This window comes from Podarcis melisellensis (genome assembly GCF_964234715.1).
Source record: "Podarcis melisellensis genome assembly, chromosome: 13".
NCBI classification, from domain to species: Eukaryota; Metazoa; Chordata; class Lepidosauria; order Squamata; family Lacertidae; genus Podarcis; species Podarcis melisellensis.
Genome location: NC_138545.1, coordinates 30,885,579 through 30,902,302, shown reverse-complemented (window position 1 = coordinate 30,902,302; position 16,724 = coordinate 30,885,579). Strand labels below are relative to the sequence as shown.

At 46.7% G+C, this 16,724-nt stretch overlaps 1 protein-coding gene across 2 annotated transcripts in view; it reads right to left on the bottom strand.

The window, feature by feature from the left end:
• Positions 1-387: 387 nt before the first annotated feature.
• Positions 388-16,724, bottom strand: part of JUP (junction plakoglobin) — a 59,325-nt gene continuing 42,988 nt past the window's right edge. For both annotated transcript variants that reach the window (XM_081885822.1, XM_081885823.1), the window contains exons 3-15: positions 15,347-15,600; positions 14,410-14,648; positions 12,682-12,883; positions 12,212-12,356; positions 11,078-11,181; positions 10,233-10,571; positions 8,265-8,420; positions 7,942-8,061; positions 6,547-6,697; positions 5,297-5,418; positions 3,349-3,388; positions 2,991-3,160; positions 388-1,427 (exon numbers count right to left, since the gene is read on the bottom strand). In XM_081885822.1, coding sequence (XP_081741948.1) covers positions 3,015-3,160; positions 3,349-3,388; positions 5,297-5,418; positions 6,547-6,697; positions 7,942-8,061; positions 8,265-8,420; positions 10,233-10,571; positions 11,078-11,181; positions 12,212-12,356; positions 12,682-12,883; positions 14,410-14,648; positions 15,347-15,600 — 2,018 coding nt within the window. In that variant the 3' untranslated portion in view covers positions 388-1,427; positions 2,991-3,014. The remainder of the gene's footprint in view (positions 1,428-2,990; positions 3,161-3,348; positions 3,389-5,296; positions 5,419-6,546; positions 6,698-7,941; positions 8,062-8,264; positions 8,421-10,232; positions 10,572-11,077; positions 11,182-12,211; positions 12,357-12,681; positions 12,884-14,409; positions 14,649-15,346; positions 15,601-16,724) is intronic.

Sequence of the window (16,724 nt, the reverse complement as noted above, 5' to 3'; positions counted from 1 at the left end):
AATTCACCTAAAAAATTATTTAACCTGCATTTAAAACCAGTTAAAGTCAGAATGTGTAGCGTGCCCCAAAATCAATGTTGATTTACTTTTGAGAAACTCAAACTATTTACAAGCTCGCACACAAAGCGCAAGTCGATCAGCTTCCCAATATATATATATATCTATTACAATCCTAGTTCGTTCTCAAAGTCGCCTCTTCCTCTAGGCTGTTGGGCCAACCCTACATTTCCCCAATGAAACAGGGCCTGAGCACTTATAAACTGCATCCGGGCATATTCTTCCATTGTCCTTTCTCCCTTCCTTCCACTCAGCCGTCTTTGGAATTCCAGTCTGCCACTCAGAAGCTAATGTTAACACAAAGAAATCAAGCCCATTTGCATTGCGGGGTTGGGTTTAAGTTTTTATTTGTTTTTTAAGCTTTGGTCTATACAAAAAAATCCCTTAGAGAAATAATAATAAAATCTTCTGAAGTACATTTGCAGCTACATCGATCCCTTTTCCAGTGGAAGCCTTAAGCCATCACATTGAGAGAGCTGCTTTTAAAAATGCATTAGAAGGAGGAAGAGGGTTGGGGGAGGGGGGAGGAGGAAGAGAAACACGCCAATCACCAGGAAGGGTGGGGGGTGAGGGGAGGAGAGAGGAAAAGGAGGACGACTCGGGGTTAAAAATGTGCAAGAGATGGTCAGTAGAAGGACAGCTTTCTTAAAATGGTTAGTCGTTCCTCTTTGCAGGAGGGCTTAAGAGATTCTTCAGCTGGGGCGCCAAAGCCCACAGAGACATTTGTCAAGGGCTAAACAACAAATGAAGAAGCTGGGAAATGCAAAGCTGTTCGTTTCTTGGCAAACTCTCACACCCATTGGCTGCTCTTTATTTAAAAATAAAACCCAGAAAGTTAAAAAAAAAAAGAAAGTAGAAGAAAGAAAGGGGAAATCGTTTTCTTCACTTCCTAGATGACAACGCATTAGAAGTGCAAACAGGGGAGAATATATATATATATATATATCTAAAATGGCAAAGAGTTAGTTTTGCACCACAAATGGCTAGGGTGAGGGGAGTTTGTTTGTGTGTGTGCTTGAAAAATACTCGTATAAGGACCCAATGGCAGTTTTGAGAATGCTTCCCAGATTTAGGGAAAGTTTGGTGAAGCGGCAGAGGGGATAAACGGGAGAGGTTGATTAAAGTCGGGGGGAAAGGAGCTGACTGCCGATAAAAAGTTATTACAAGATTGTTAGAAGCAGTCCTGGGTAGGGGGGTCTGGGGGGAAGGTCTTTCCCATAGGCCCACAGGAGGGGGAAATGGTTTCGTTTTAGAAAATAAAACCTCCTTGCAGGGAAAGGAAGAGTTTGTCATCTTTCTCAGGCACTTCTGTCTCCCAAGTGCCCCGGAGTTGAGCACTGAGGCTGCCCTCTTCTGTGTTAAGAAAACATCTGTGGAACAAGAGAAAGGGGGGGGAGAGAAGGGCATGTCAGATTTGCAAGATACAAAGAACTCAGCAATGCTAGAGAGCACGTCTCTGTTTGTGATATAGGAAGTTGCTTTATATATCAGGGTCAGACCGCTTGGTCCATCAAGCCCAGTAGCCTTGTCTGACCAGCAAAAGGTCTCTTGGTTCCTTGTCAATTGAGTAGCAACCTCCATTTTTGCCAGGAAGACAATTTGGCAGTCGGGCTGTCAAGAACAACCCCTTTTGTTTTTAGGCACTGGCAAATTTCTAGATTTTAGGCGCAAAGATTTCTCTCTCTCTTGGAATAGCCGTTCCACCAGTAGGTGTTGAAAATAAGCAACTTTGGAGGCGACACAATGGGAGAACTTTTGGACAACTTCGCAAAGGACATGTCTACCAACGGGCATTAGCCACAACAGCCAAAAGTGAAACAGCAGTATTTATTTCTCTTTGTACTAGAAGCTAGGGACAAGCCGCAGAAGCACCCTACCATGTCTTAGAGGGGCAACTGGATGGAGGCTGCTGGGAGATAAACAGTTGGAGCGGGCGGACATTTGGTCTAACCCAAGAAAATATTCTGCTTGTAGCAAACCTGCAAAGCTTTGTTTTGTCTAGGAATTGGGGGTGGGGAGACACCACCACACAAAGGCCATGCTTGGATACCATGACAGGAAACAAGCCTGGGCTCCCCCTCCTTTCTTCTCCCCTCCAGCATAGCCAGCAGGATCTCAAGAGCTGTTCCTTCCAATTTGTTAACCACAGTTGAGTGTTACATCCGAATCCTAACAACTGCGGCTAACATTTGACCAAGATTTGCAGAGCAAGCCAAGTTTCATGTGCCACGTTTGGAAGCTGACTTGTTTCAAACATATGATAGTCAATGTCATTTACCATATTTTTCGCTCTATAAGACGCACCAGACCATAAGACGCACCTAGTTTTTGGAGGAGGAAAACAAGAAAAAAAATATTCTGAATCTCAGAAGCCAGAACAACAAGAGGGATCGCTGCGCAGCGAAAGCAGTGATCCCTCTTGCTGTTCTGGCTTCTGGGATAGCTGCGCAGCCTGTATTCGCTCCATAAGACGCACACACATTTCCCCTCACTTTTTAGGAGGGAAAAAGTGAGTCTTATAGAGCAAAAAATACGGTAGTTTCTTGGTTCAGAAGACACAACACGCTACGGTTAAGCAAAAACTTTAAACTTCTTGCTGCGGTTGCACAGGAGAAAAATGGTGTGTGTGAGTGAGTCTAGAGGAATTCTCATTTACCATGCCATTTGAACTGGGCTTAAAAATTAATCCATGTGTCTCCCTTGATTTTAGCTCAGGATTTTCTCAAGGCCTCTCTAGAGAAATCACACCTGCAGGTTATCCATTTTCATTTGGAGCAGGGAAAACACAATAACAGACAGACATTTTTGCAGGCAAATAAAAAGGGCGCAGAGAGTGTTTGTACCCCCAGGAACAAGCATACTGTCTCCGTTCTCTGTTGGAGTTTGATTCAAGTAACTGTCCAGTTCCAAAATGCATCTGGAGATGCGCTTACCTTGAGCCCTGCCCAAAGAGCACCTTAGGAAAGAACGTGGTCCGGGTAAGCGCCCCGCACGCCATCGCTGTACGCATCCATGGGATAGTCCCCGTCCATGTCCATGTCCATATGCATAGGATCCATGGGGATGTCAGAGGGGTACATGCTGCGGTAACCTCCATCCAGCTCTATTCCAATGGAAAAGGAGAAGGTCCCATGTGCTTAAATGTTATAGGAGAGCAGGCAGTGAAGGCTGGTTTTTTTATCAATGTTGGGCACTGCCTCACCAAGCTCCATTTGCTCTGAGCCAGCTCCCACCTCCCCACCTCCTAGAAATTGGGACCTAGGGACAGGAAGGCTGACAGCTTGTACTTACCATCTGCGTATGGCTCATGAATGGGTATCATGCTCTGGGCCTGTGGAGAAGAGACGGATGTTCACACAACATAGTAGCAGAAGCCTTGCTGAGACCACAAGTTAACCCAAAGATGCTCTTGGGGTATTCTAAACTCAGGTTTCCCATGGCAACCTCAGGACAACTGCTTTGTGGGCCAGTATCCTCTTTAGCTGAGTTTGTGCCGCTGAGAGAGCTGCAAACATCTGGGTTGCCTGTGCCCAGAAACCAGGGTGGGAGTGCATTCCCTGGATCCACAAATGCTTGATAAGAGAAAACCCAGTCTGCTGAACTCCTACCCCATGAGTAAGTGACCACCCCAAAACCAGAGTTGATGGGATACAGCAGAGGTGGGGAACTTGTGGCCCTCCAGATGGGATTCCAACTCCCATCAGCCCCAGATGGCTGGTCAATGATCAGGCATGATGGGTGTAACATAGAGAGACACAGGCTTTTCTGTCCCGGGGTAGAGGCTTGGAGACTATACTTGCTAAGGAAGTGGTCCACCATGAGCAGGCCTCTCTGACTGTTTTTAATGCACTGTTAGTCCCTTTGGCCACTTTGACCATTTTCAAATTCTTTGTGCAAGTGAAGCTCTCCCAAATTATTCCAACCACTGTCCTGAACTTGGCCAAACAGGTTTAGATTGTTCACCGGGCAGAAAAAAACACACACGTTAACTTGAGTGGGTAACAAAACACGGAAACAAGAACTTCAGGGAAAGGATGATGACAACAGGTCACTGGAGGCCACCAAACAATGGGTTGGGCAAACATCCAACTGGGTTACTTTAAGGAAGTTGAGTACATTCAAGGTCACATGGGATGCTGACCAGGGTATTTTATGTCTTGCCACTGGCCCATGTGAAGTGAGGGCCGATTCACATGACATGCAGGCAACTATGGCTGCATGGCCTAGCATTTTAGTTTCTAATCAAGAGCAGGTGCCAAACTGATTGGAGCAGTGAAGCAGTTTGGTGGGGGGAAGGAGAGGAGGGCAAGCCTTTTACTCTCTGATGGAAATTGCTCCCACAGCCACCATTTGTCCTGGAGGAGAGCACTCAACACCCCTCCCTCCCGAAACCACTGCTGGACTTCGTTTAAAAATAAATAAATAAATCGCTAGATGAAAAGGTAGTTTCCTGGGAAATGTATTCTTTGGTCCCAAGCGTGTGATGCAGGAACAAATATAGGTTTTCCTAGAACACAGCTAGAACAACACTGCTATGGTGGGAGTCACCTCATGAGGCGATTGTCTTGGGCAAAACGCTGAAGTTAAATTTTGAACCCTTGTCCAAGGCTGTTAACACCACTGCACATGAAGAGGTTTCTCTCTCTATAATAACATTGCTTGAAGCAGGGTCCCTGCAATAGGCAAAGGGTTTGTCTTGATGACCCAGTAACCCCTTCTGGTTCTCTTACAACCAATTACCGTATTTTTCCATGTATAAGACTAGGTTTTTCCCCCTTTAAAAAACTGTCTAAAATTTGGAGGCGTCTTATACACGGATAGTAAAATACACAATTTTTTCTTAAATCGGAGTCCCCCCAAATAGGGGGTGTCTTATATATGGGGAGCATCTTATAGACGGAAAAATACAGTAAGTTAGGACCAAATTGCGCAAGTATGAAGTGAGATTCAAGTGCCCGAGATTCCAAAATATCTTCAAGTTTTAAATGCTGCGGGGTAGTTTATTTATTCCCAAAGTCCCAATATTGTATGTTAGAACACTACCGTCAACTTTAAGTACTCTGCGCACCTTGATTTTTCCAGAAGTCATTCATCAAACGTCCAAAATAAGAATATACATTTTGCAAGCAAAGTGAAGGTGAGTGAGAAGACGGGGGGAAGGTTGGGGGGGGGGCAAGGTCTGCTCTGGCTACAAGTTGTCACACTAGCCCCTCCCTGCCAAAACATTATAGACACTCACTGCTTCCCAAGCGGCAGGATCGTGTTTGAAGAGCGAATTGGTAAGTTCTACAGAGACGCGTTTCCGGTAGTCCGGGTTCTTGTCTTCCGAGATGCGGAACAGCACAGCTGCTGCGTATGTAGCTGGAGGGAGAGAGGGGGTGAAATCAAGAGGGCCTTTAGCAAATCTCCCATTTTGTTAACACCTATGTTGGCAATGGCTGTGTTTTACCACCTTGGTGGATTTTATTCCTTTTCTCGGCTTCCTTTTCCTTTGCCTCATCTATCCTTCCTAGAAAAGCCCAGGGAATCCGAGAACTGCCTTCAATGTCTGCTACATCACATCAGTAGCTCACAGGCATTTTGCAACCAATATCCTTTCTTCATCTGTCTTTTCAGCCAGCTGACTGTCATCAAATACACACCCTCATAATCTGTACTATTCACTGTCAAATTTCTATTGCTCCAGCTAAATCCTTGCATAACTCCTGGATCCTTTGTTGCATTAAAAAGATCACTGGTCACCAACAAGTCTCTTCCAATTTTTATCTCCAGCAAAAATTGTGAATAAAATAGGACACGACCAGACCATGGAACAACTTTCATCAGTTGTTCTCCAAGTTGGACATGTTCCCAGAGAAAAAACACTGGCTGCATCCAGGTGTCACACTAAGCCATAGTTTAGCGCAATGTGAGCATTAACTATAGCTTGTTTGTAATAAGCCAGCTTGAAATCATTGCTTCAGTTAATACTAACCACAATACCAAGTTTGGACAAAAGGAAGCAGTTACGCAAAAGCTGAAGTGAAAGCTTCCAAACCTTTTCCTCCCAGCAACTCAGAAGGAGGATGAGAGAAAGGGGAGCATGCAATCTAAGGCTTGCTGGAATTTGTTTGGCCCTGTCTGTGTCGTGCTAAACTACGGATGAGCTTGAGATCCAACACAGTCCTTGCTCATCTTCCTTTTAATCAATTCCATTTCACTGGAAAAGTCAAATGCTGCATTTTCCTCTCTCAGAGAAGAAACAGTTGCCTGCTTGGAATGACTAAACTCTGAGTAAGCCCATGCTGCCTTTTATATACAAACCCCAAAACCATTTGCCACTCTCACACATTTAATCACTCTTGTAATGTTTGTTCTAACGCATTTTCAACGCTAGGTAATTAAGCTAATTGAACTGTTGAATGGAGGAAGCTGAAGCATGCAACAGCAAAGGGAACCACACAGAACTCTGTATCTTAGAGGGAGAAAGGCACGCACACAGCCCATTACCTGTGCCTTCATTCCGGGAGTGGAGGAGCTCCATCAGCGGTGCTGAGGCCCCCTCTGCGTCAATGGCGTCAGCTGCTTCCTTATCTTGCGCCAGTTCACACAGAACACCAGCTGCCACACGCTGGATGTTTTCCACTGGAGAGTACAGGAGCTGCGGTCAGGGGGGAAGCGAACAAAGGCAGGAAGTGTAAGCAAGAGAATGTTTTCTATTTCATTCCGTTTTGCTCCCTGCCCTTCCTCGACGTTCCTTGTGTATCGTGTCCCTGCTAGCAAAGGATTACAAAACCCTGCTTTACGTACAATGCCTAGGTGCGGTGGGTGCATGGCAAACATTCAATTGCTGTTAAATGGCAAGAACACAAAAAACCCCCACTGATTCAAGCCAAACTACACAAGCAAGACAGGGAGATGAGCAAGGCCTTGAGAATACAGGTGATGCTAGGTACCAACAGTACCTAACTCCTACTAAATTAACAAAAATATATAGAACAGCTACAAATATCGGCTGGAAATGCAGAGAAAGAAGGCGCATCCTACCATATGTGGTGGACGTGCAAGATAACGAAAGCATATTGGGAAATGATTTATAATGAGTTGGGGGGGAAAAAGGTTAAAATAATTTTTGTGGAAAAACCAGAAGCATTTTTGTTCGAATGTTAGGTCCAGAAATACCAAAGGAGTAGAAAAGACTGTTTATGTATGCAACGACGGCTGCGAGTATACTTCTGGCCCAGAGATGGAAGGAAGACAAAGTCCCTACCAGAGAAGAATAGTTAACAAAGATGACGGGCTATGCTAAAATGGCAAAAATGACTGGGATGATCAGAAACCTAGAAGACAACAAATTCAATAAAGAATGGGGGAAATTTATAAGCTATTTAGAAGAACACTATAAATGATTAAAAACATTGGCAGGATTTTAACAACACTTGCAATGTAACAACAACTATGGTAACAATTGAGTTTTAAGGAAATATAGGGAACATTATACGATGCAGTTGAAAAAAGAATCCCTCCATGGGTTTCATGGAGGGAACTCTAGGGATTCAGAGAATCCTATTTGTATATCATCATGATTTATATATGAATGCAAATGTTAAATGTGAAACCAAATAAAAAATATTTTTTTAAAAAAGAGAATACAGGTGATGCTTTCAAAGGACCTTATGATTACATCACCCAAGTATCCTGCCTTTCTTTTGAGGAAGTTAGAATGGTGTGCGCAGGAAACACTAGGCGAAGATTGGGGGGGGGCACAATTTGGACAAGAGCCGCCAAGAAAGCTTTATGGGGATTTGCTTCTCTCTGCTCCAAGTCTAGTTTACCCGACTCAAGGGTGCCAATCCCACCCACACATCCCTATGGCATTCCTCCCCTCCTCTTGGATGCGCCCACCTGCACAAAGAGCGGGATGGTGTTCAGGCGGAAGATCTCCATTCGGTTCATGGGGTCGCGAGCCAAGATGTGCAATGCCCCCGTACAGCCTTCCACGATCTCCTCCATCTTTACCCCATCCTGAAGGAGAAAGAAATCTGTTAGGGGCTGGATATGCAGAGCTGCCTGCTCCTTGGCTTGCACCCCACACGTTATTGCTACACCGAAGGCAACTATCGCTCTAGAGGTGCAAAATGAAATGAGAACAGGGACCGTCTGTATTAAGGGGGCTTTCAGTCGGCTAGGATCCTATGCCCAAGCCAGGACCCTCCCTGGCCTCTCACCGTGTAGGGCTGCTGTGTGCCGGCGGCTGCGTGGCGCTGGGCGTCTTGGTGAGCCTTCACCAGCAGCTGAACCAGGCGCGGGATGACGGCAGCTTCCTGCAAGGGGGCGTGGTTGGCTGGGCACAAAGCCAGGTTGCGGATGAGGCCGATGGTAGCCTATGAGGATGGAGAAGAAGGAAAGAGGCACACCTTGAGGACGCTGGCCAAGGGCAAAACCAGGAAGCTCTGCAAAGTGCTGGCGTTCCCCATCCCTACCCCACCCTCCACATTTGAAGTCAGAAAACAGAGCAGAACAATGCGGTCCCTGCTCCTTTGCTCCAAATTAATACCAAACACAAGAGCACCACTGGATTAGGCTACCCAACAGAGCAATTCCTCTCTCTCATAGCCCACCAACCCCCTTCCCTCAACCTTCTTCCAGGAGGAAGACTCTCTTCTCCCATCTGCACCTAGAGACCCTGTGCCTGCTATAAGATTATATAAGGGAAAAGCACCACGTCCTTAAGCACTTGCGTCATCTAAGCAATCTGCGCAGCCAGAATGAAAGGTTGGCTGGTGTTATTCCTCACCCCCATATTACAGAGGAGGCTGCTCTGTCGAAGGCTGCCCAATTATCTTGCAGCTGAGCTACAATTTGGAAGCAAAGCCTTCATAGCGAACAGGTAAATGCACTTAGCCACTGCGTTATACCAACCAGCCATACAGATCTTGGACATCTAAGCAGATTGTTCCCATTGTTCCTACATCCACAGCATCATTCCCCAGCACACAAATTCAAATTCCACAGTGCGGCAAGGAGCCCCCTGTAGCTTAGTTGAAAGTATGATTAGGCGGGTTGTACAGTGGTGCCCCGCAAGATGAACGCCTAGCAAGATGAAAAACCCGCTAGACGAAAGGGTTTTCCGTTTTGGAGGCGCTTCGCAAAACGAATTCCCCTATGGGGTTGCTTCGCAAGACGAAAAAAATCTTGCGTCCCCCCGCGGGTTTTTTTCACTTTTTTCGCCCTTTTCTTAAGCCGCTAAGCCGCTTATCAGCTGTTCCGCTGATAAGCTGCTTAACAGCTGATCGCTGGAAGCCGCTTGACAGCTGTAGCGTTAATCCGCTAAGCTGTCAATGGGCTTGCTTCGCAAGACGAAAAATCCGCTATACGAAGAGCCTCACGGAACGGATTAATTTCGTCTTGCGAGGCACCACTGTACCACCTTAAGATGGAGACATGTGATTTTGAACTATAAACCCAATACATGGAATCTAATGAAGGGACAATATGAATTGACTCTCTGCACCCTTACTGCGGCAAAAAGTTGGGTATTGATGAACTGGGGGGGGGGGGGAATGCAGCTCCCTCCCATGATTAGATTGAAGATATGTACAAGCTCACTACACATGAACAGGTTGGGTAGAAAAGTAAACTTGCTGTGGACAAAATCAACAATATAAATACCGTAATAGGTTATGGTCTGGTTAACTACAATAACCATTTCTTGTAATGTATGCAAGTCCCCCACCCCCACTCTGTTTTGTTTTCTACATGGGTGCTGTTTCTTCTTCTTCTTCTTCTTTTGTGTCTTATCTTCCTCTGTGCACTGTGATTACGTACTTTTTAATCTTTCAATAAAGAAAAAATAATATTTTTTAAATGTTGGAGACCCATGTGATCAAACGCTCCCTGGTGTTGATGAAACCTCTTGGCACAGCCAAGGGAGAAGCGCATAGGAGAAAGCTAAACTACTACAATCCCTAATACAGTAGCTTTCTGTGATGGTCAGGGAGTTTCTGACATGGAGAAAGATTTAACCATGACCGCCCATTCTGACGTGGCACAGCCTCCTAGGACTGTGCTAGATTGTTTCCCTGAACATGTGAAAAACCACTACTTTAGCAATCTGAGCCTGATACAGTTGAAGTAAGGCACACTATGTACCTATACACATAACTGCTCAGCCAATGGCCTCCCTCCACTCATACCTTGATCAACGGCCACTGATTGGGCTGGTTAAGCAGCTTGACGATGGCGGGGATGCCATAGTTCAGCCGCACGGAATTCTGGGCCATCTCAGCCTCTGGGTGCCGGCTGGTGAGGTGCCTCAGAGCACAGACAGCCGGCTCGGTGATATCCTCTTTGTCTCCCGCCCGGAGGATGGTGTGTATCAGGGCTTCCACTCCGTTCGACTGGGTGACCAGGGTCTTGTTCTTGCTGTTGTTGCAGGTCAAGTTGGAGAGGGTGCCGGTGGCACAGGTCAGCACGTTGATGTCGTCCGAACTCAGTTGGTTCACCAGGATCTTCAGGACACCATCAAGACCCTCCTGTGGGTGGGATAGAAAAAGGTCATGAGACAACACCACAGGGCCAGACAATTTTGTTAAAGGGAAAAAAGGAGTGTGGGGAGATGTATTCCAACATGTTTCTCTCTTAAACTCCCCTTTCTCAAGCAGGAGTGTCATGAAATTTTGCTACAACCTCTCCAGATCAGAAGCTAGCTAGACCCTAAGGCCAGAGTCATCTGCAAATCCCCTAAGCCAAATATGTCTACAGAGGAATGTCACTTGGCCCCCTAGTTGCTAACGCAAGAGCAAAAAAGAGAAGGATCATCAAGGCTTTTCCGCAGCCCTTTGGGGATGGAGCCTTGCCCTATTCCCCACTCCTCCACTCCCTTCTCCAAGTGATCCTCCAACAGAAGCAGATTGCTGGTCATGACTCTGCAACTATTAGGAACAATTACTGGGTGGGGCTTAAGGGTGGTTCAAATTAAACGTGCTCGTGGAAAATATACTGCTGCAGAATGCATGAGGGCCTGCCCAGTCTTGCTCACCTGCTTTGTGGCCACATCTGAGAGGTTCCTCAGAGTCCACAGGCAGTTCTGCACAAGCCTTGGGCTGGAGCTGGTCAGGTGCTTTCCCAGAGCTTGCATGCCTCCTGTTGAGATGTGTTGGGGGGCGGGGAGAGGAAGAAGAAGAAGAAGAAAAGAGATATAAAATTGTAATTTATTTATTTTTACTTTGGTTACTTGGACAAGCAGGAGTGTGTGTCCAAACAGTGTTAAACCACCACTAAATAACTAGCATTTAAACCCTGTCTTCCCTGCTGGAAAGGAAGCTGGATGTAGCTCACAGAACAGCTGCAGCAATGCTATCATGCACGGCACAAACTGCCAAGACAGGCTGTGAGAGGGAGTCCGACAGCTCTAATTAATGTTTTGCAGGTTGGTATATATAATGAAGCAACACTAAGAGCATTTCCTCGACACAAATCTTTGTTGTGTATTCAAGACTATGCTCAAGAGGAAGTCCGATCACTGCTTTTTTCAATTATACAGGTAAGCAAACCAAGGCTAGCGAAGTGACTCGCCAAATGCTGCATTATGTTAAAATCCTTACAATAACCAGGCACCGTACACAAGTAAGAAGTCAGGTCCTGCCCACAGGGGCTTAGGATTTAAGAATGTCAAAGGCAAAGATCTTGTTCAAGTTCTAAGTCTAACTCTTTCAGCACTAGACCGTGGTGTGATGTTCTTTGCTTACTAGTAGAATGACTGTACACAGTTCTTACTGTAACTGAAAGGCTAGCTATTTGCCCAATCTGTATCAAAGATGAAGCAATGATGGTGTTGCCCTCATCAGTGCCTGGGAAACCCCACTTGCAAGACCCATGGTTGCTCTGAGCTTTTAAAGAAACAGTATCCTCTAATCAATTTGCACATGCTGAACTAGTTCCTGGGAAGGTACTGAAAGCTGAGCATTCCTCACTTTACTCAATGTATTGCTTTGCACGTTCTCAAATGCAAAGTGCAAATTTAGAAAACATGCTTTGCAGTGTTAATGAAGAGAACCAATTGCCACAGCACACTCTTAAGGCACCAGCTGCTGAAGACAGCAAAGTGTGACGCCAGATGAAGCACCCCTTTTCCAGACTCCTAACAAAGCGTTCCACCACTGTAGCCACTCACCGGCTTCCACGATGGCTGGCTTGTTGCTGGGGCAGACGGAAAGGACCTTGAGGACGCGGCTGGTGGTCCACAGCAGTTTCTCATATGAGTAGCTGCGCATAATCTGAACAAGGGCTTGGGGGCCTCCGTTGGCCAGGATGATGAGCTGCAGAAACAAACACACAGAGCGATGATCTCCTGCTTCTCTGGGCGTGCACAGAGAATGGCACCTGTCCAATCAATCGTTCCCCCAGAACTTAGGGCATGTTTTCTCCATTTCATCTGCCCCCCACAAGCCCATGAAATGTAGCCTTTTCCTTGCTGTTTGTAGACAGGAGCTGACGCAACCCAAACTCAAACATGAGTGGGGAAGATTTGCTTATATTCTGAGCACCAATTCAGGCCCTATGTTACTGTATCCCAGGGTCTCTCCTCCCCTGCACTCCATGTAAGAGAAGCATCCTAGTTTAGTGGCACGGCTCCCCCTTTACCTTGCTTTCCTGGTTTCCATAGGCAAGCAGCTGCAGGCAGTCGGTGGTGATGGCAAGAAATTTTGGGTTGTTCTTGGTCAGCAGGGGAACCATCTTCTGAAGGCCATCCGCCAGGCGCACGGCCATCTTGGCACCTTCCTGGTACAGCAGCAGGTTGTGAAGGGTGGTGATGGCGTAAAACAGGACTGACTCCACGGGAGAGCTGTGCATCAAGGGGTGGGAAACATTGGAAGACAGAAAATTCTATTATTTGAATTCCCAGCCAAAGGGGGTCAAGACAGGCAATGATTCATACATGAACTGCAGTGGGAAAAGAGTTGGACTCACTGCACATACTTAAAGCCCGCTGGCTTAGCAGTCATATGCTCTGCCATCAAGCTATGCACTTGCCAGCCACCTAAGTTATGTCCCCACTTCCTGGCTTCTCCTCTCCTTTCTCAGGGTGCTCGGTTGAGAGCAACACCAAGACGATGGGACCATTTTGCTGCCAACTCAGTTGTGGGGCTGCCATGGAGGATGTGGCTCTGTGCTCTGGCGGTCCCACCGTGGCACACAGAGAAGCTATTAAAGAAGGTGCCAAGGTACAAAGAGGGTGCAGTGGTTGCAGGACTTCTAAATTGTGGAAAAGCAGTAATGGAAACCGAGCAAGGCTCAGCTACGGCACGCCGAGGCTTGTGCTTCGAAAAACAAAGGCAACGCCTCCATGTTAAGGCAACTGCTCATCAGCTCCATTTTATGCCAGCTGGGTGTGGACGTTCACCTGGCAAACTGCCACAGCAGCTCAGGTGCCTAGCAAGGCTTGCATAGCAAAGGAATAGCAGGACGTGCATAAGAGAAGAGAGAGCGGCTGGCAGCATACTGCTCAGGTGTGCCTGGGAATTTGGGGGTGGCTGAAGTTAGTAGGCTTTAGTTCTATTTGCGCAACTCAAGAGACGGTCACCAGGACATGGTCAGCTATTTGTAAAGCTAAGAGGTAGAGTAGGATCAAGTAAATATGGCCCTTCCCTGTAATATCAGGTGTGGGTGGGTTGCTTGTAATTACTTGTTGGTAATATAGAGGATTATGTACATGGCACAATGGGACATGACAGGTTTCAGGGCTGAGCCCTGGCACAAACCAAAGATTGAAGGTATTGCTATGGTTGATGCTCCATCCGTGCAAGGATTTCTCCTCCCCACTCCCACACCTTTTTAAATATGTTCTGGACTTTCCCCCGACCTACCAGAGCAGATCTGGGAGTGGTGCAGGGGGAAAAGAAATCCTGTTGGGCTAGCACATGAACTTAGTTGAATACCACCCTAAACTTCTGCAACCACAACCCACCAAGAACCTGAGCTGAATACCTAGTGCAAATGCAGCCCAGACAGGCGTCCTATACCTTGTTTGGATTTCCAAGCTTTACTCTTGGAAAAAGCTCTTCCAAAAATGGAGGAAGTGAGGGTCAAGCTCTGCTGAGTGTTGGAAATTCAGAAAGTCCTGTAGGGTGGGGAAGGGCTGTAGTTCATAGCAGAGCATTTGATCTATATGCAGAAGCTCCAGGTTGGATCCTTGGCATCTAGAAGTACGACTGGGACAGAACCCTGGATAAAGTCCAGTGAGCTGCTGCCAGCCAAGTGTAGACAATACTGAGCCAGATGGACCAATGGTCTGACTCTGCATAGACCAGTGTCCTATGTTCCTATGATTTTAAAGGCATCCATGGGATGTGCCAAGGGCCGCAGATTCACCTGAGCATGCGCACAAGAGCTGGGATGCCCCCGGACTTAAAGATGGACAGCAGGCCCTCGCGGTGGTGGGACAGGTTGTGGAGGATGCTGGTGGTGCAGCGGGCTGTGTCTAGGTCGCTTGTGCTGTGCATGGTTCGGACCACGGCAGCGACTATCTGAGGGGACTGCATCAGAGCACGGCGCGAGGCCTCCTTCTTGGACAGCTGGTTCACAATCATGGCTGCTTTGCTGACCACGACCTGGAAGGAATGGAGGCAACAAATTTAAGAGGAATGAAGGTAAGGGGGGAGCGAAAGGACGAAACAGGGAGCTGCAGTGAGTTCTGCCGAACACCCAGTTCTATTGTGCTGCAATCAATCTTTATTGTGGTCGAAGACCAGACAAGATGTACTACATCAACACCAAGGGGCGGACGCGGTAGACAAAATTAAAAATTCCCTATATACTTATTTACATTAAAAATGACACTCCTCTCTTTATGCTGCATCTTACATATCGCTGGTGATGATGACAGCCCTAAAAGCTCCAGCGTTCAACAGCAAGCGTGGCCAAATTCTGCACCCTGTGTTAGTTACACAAATCAGAATGATTTATCTATTTACATGATCCAGTCTGCTTCTGCGAGTCATGGGATGTGTGTGTCAAGGGGCCTGAAGTTCTTCTACGTGCTAACAATGCTATTCATCAGCCTCTTGGGCTTCCAGGATTTCACCAGAGATTTCCAAAACCTTTGTAGTTGTTAAGAGCTAGGCACAATTGCTAATTTTTTGTGGGGTGGTAAACTGAAGATTCTGGTGCAGAGAAGTTGCAGAATTTCAGTGGAAGCACAGTATACACCATTTCACGTACGGGATCACTGACATGCCAACTATACTCCAGTCCACCCACTCTGCTAGGCAAATCAACACCAACAAGCCTCAGAGGTCTAAAGCCTTACCGGATCCTCGTCATTCAAGAGTTTGGTGAGTTCAGGAATGGCGCGGGTGGCCAGCTCAGCATCATCCTGGTAGTTGATGAGATGCACAATGGCCGACTTGAGCATCTGGGAGGGCTCAGCCAGTCGCTGAACATTTGTCTGCTGCCCTTCCACTTGGGTGGTGATGAGAAGGGAGCGGTCCTCTACCGTCTCCGGGTACATGGCAGCCCGGACGCGCTGGGCACGGGTCATGGCAAGGTGGGACTCCAAATCCGCTGCAAAAGAGGGTGAGCGGGACAGGATTAGCACAGAGGAAATCCCAACCAGGATTTCCATCCGCCTCGCAGGGAGGTTCATGAAACTGCTTCAGCTCTGTGAGGTGCAGGAGTCCTCACATGTGAGCCAAGAGATAAGGCAGGAGTTAATTAGCCAGTGCGATTAGGCAGTTGTAACACAAAGCTGCTTAATTAAAAACATGAAAGGGAGGTGGGAAATGGGGACTGGTTTGCACTGGAAAAATATACACAGGGATTTGTGTGTGGGGGGGGGTGTTGACGTGCCTAAATTATTGCAGCAACCTGGATTGCTGTTTACTGCCTCTACCTGCAGATGTGACTGTCTCTCTGCAGTCTCCTACAAGTCTCTTCTGTATTTTTCTCAGTGAAAAGACAGGACAAAATTTGCTCTCCCCGTTTCCTGATCCTCTTCCATTTTAATCATTATAATAATAATAATTTTTATTTATACCCCGCCCTCCCCAGCTGAAATCACATTGCAAAATTTTACAGGCACCGAATTTGTTTTGCAAAATCTGTGATGTCAATATGCGTTCTTCACAACATAAGAACATTTCCCCAAAGAAGCCTGCGCAAGAGTCTGCATTATTATTTTTTGCAAAAAAATCACAAAAATGCATACCCTTTGGTACTTTCAATAGGCATGGGTTTGTTCACACTTCAAGTTGCAGTTCCCATGTAGCAAAGTAAGTGAAAAGAAGAATTAGCTTCTCTGGGTTACTGTGGAAACACCCTTGAGCTACAGACTTCTCCGTCCTTGTACAAGTCCACCTCCACAACATCCTACCGGGAGGTACTCTTTCCATTTCATAGCCGGAGAACCACAGCTGAGGCAATGTTACTTGTCCCACCTGATGGGACTATGGCAAAATTTGTATTTGAATCCAGATTTCCTAGCTCACAAGGCTGAGGACCTGTTCTTATGCTACATGAGCAGTGAGGTCACGTCCCAAAATTCAGATGCCACCAGTTCATGTGGGATGAACTGAAACGTTCTGCTTTCTGTGACAACATTGTGGTTAAACTAGCCGCTAATATGCACTCTCATGGGAACCAATCACAGCATGGGAAGAAATCACACAGAAGCAGCATTCTTGCAAAAA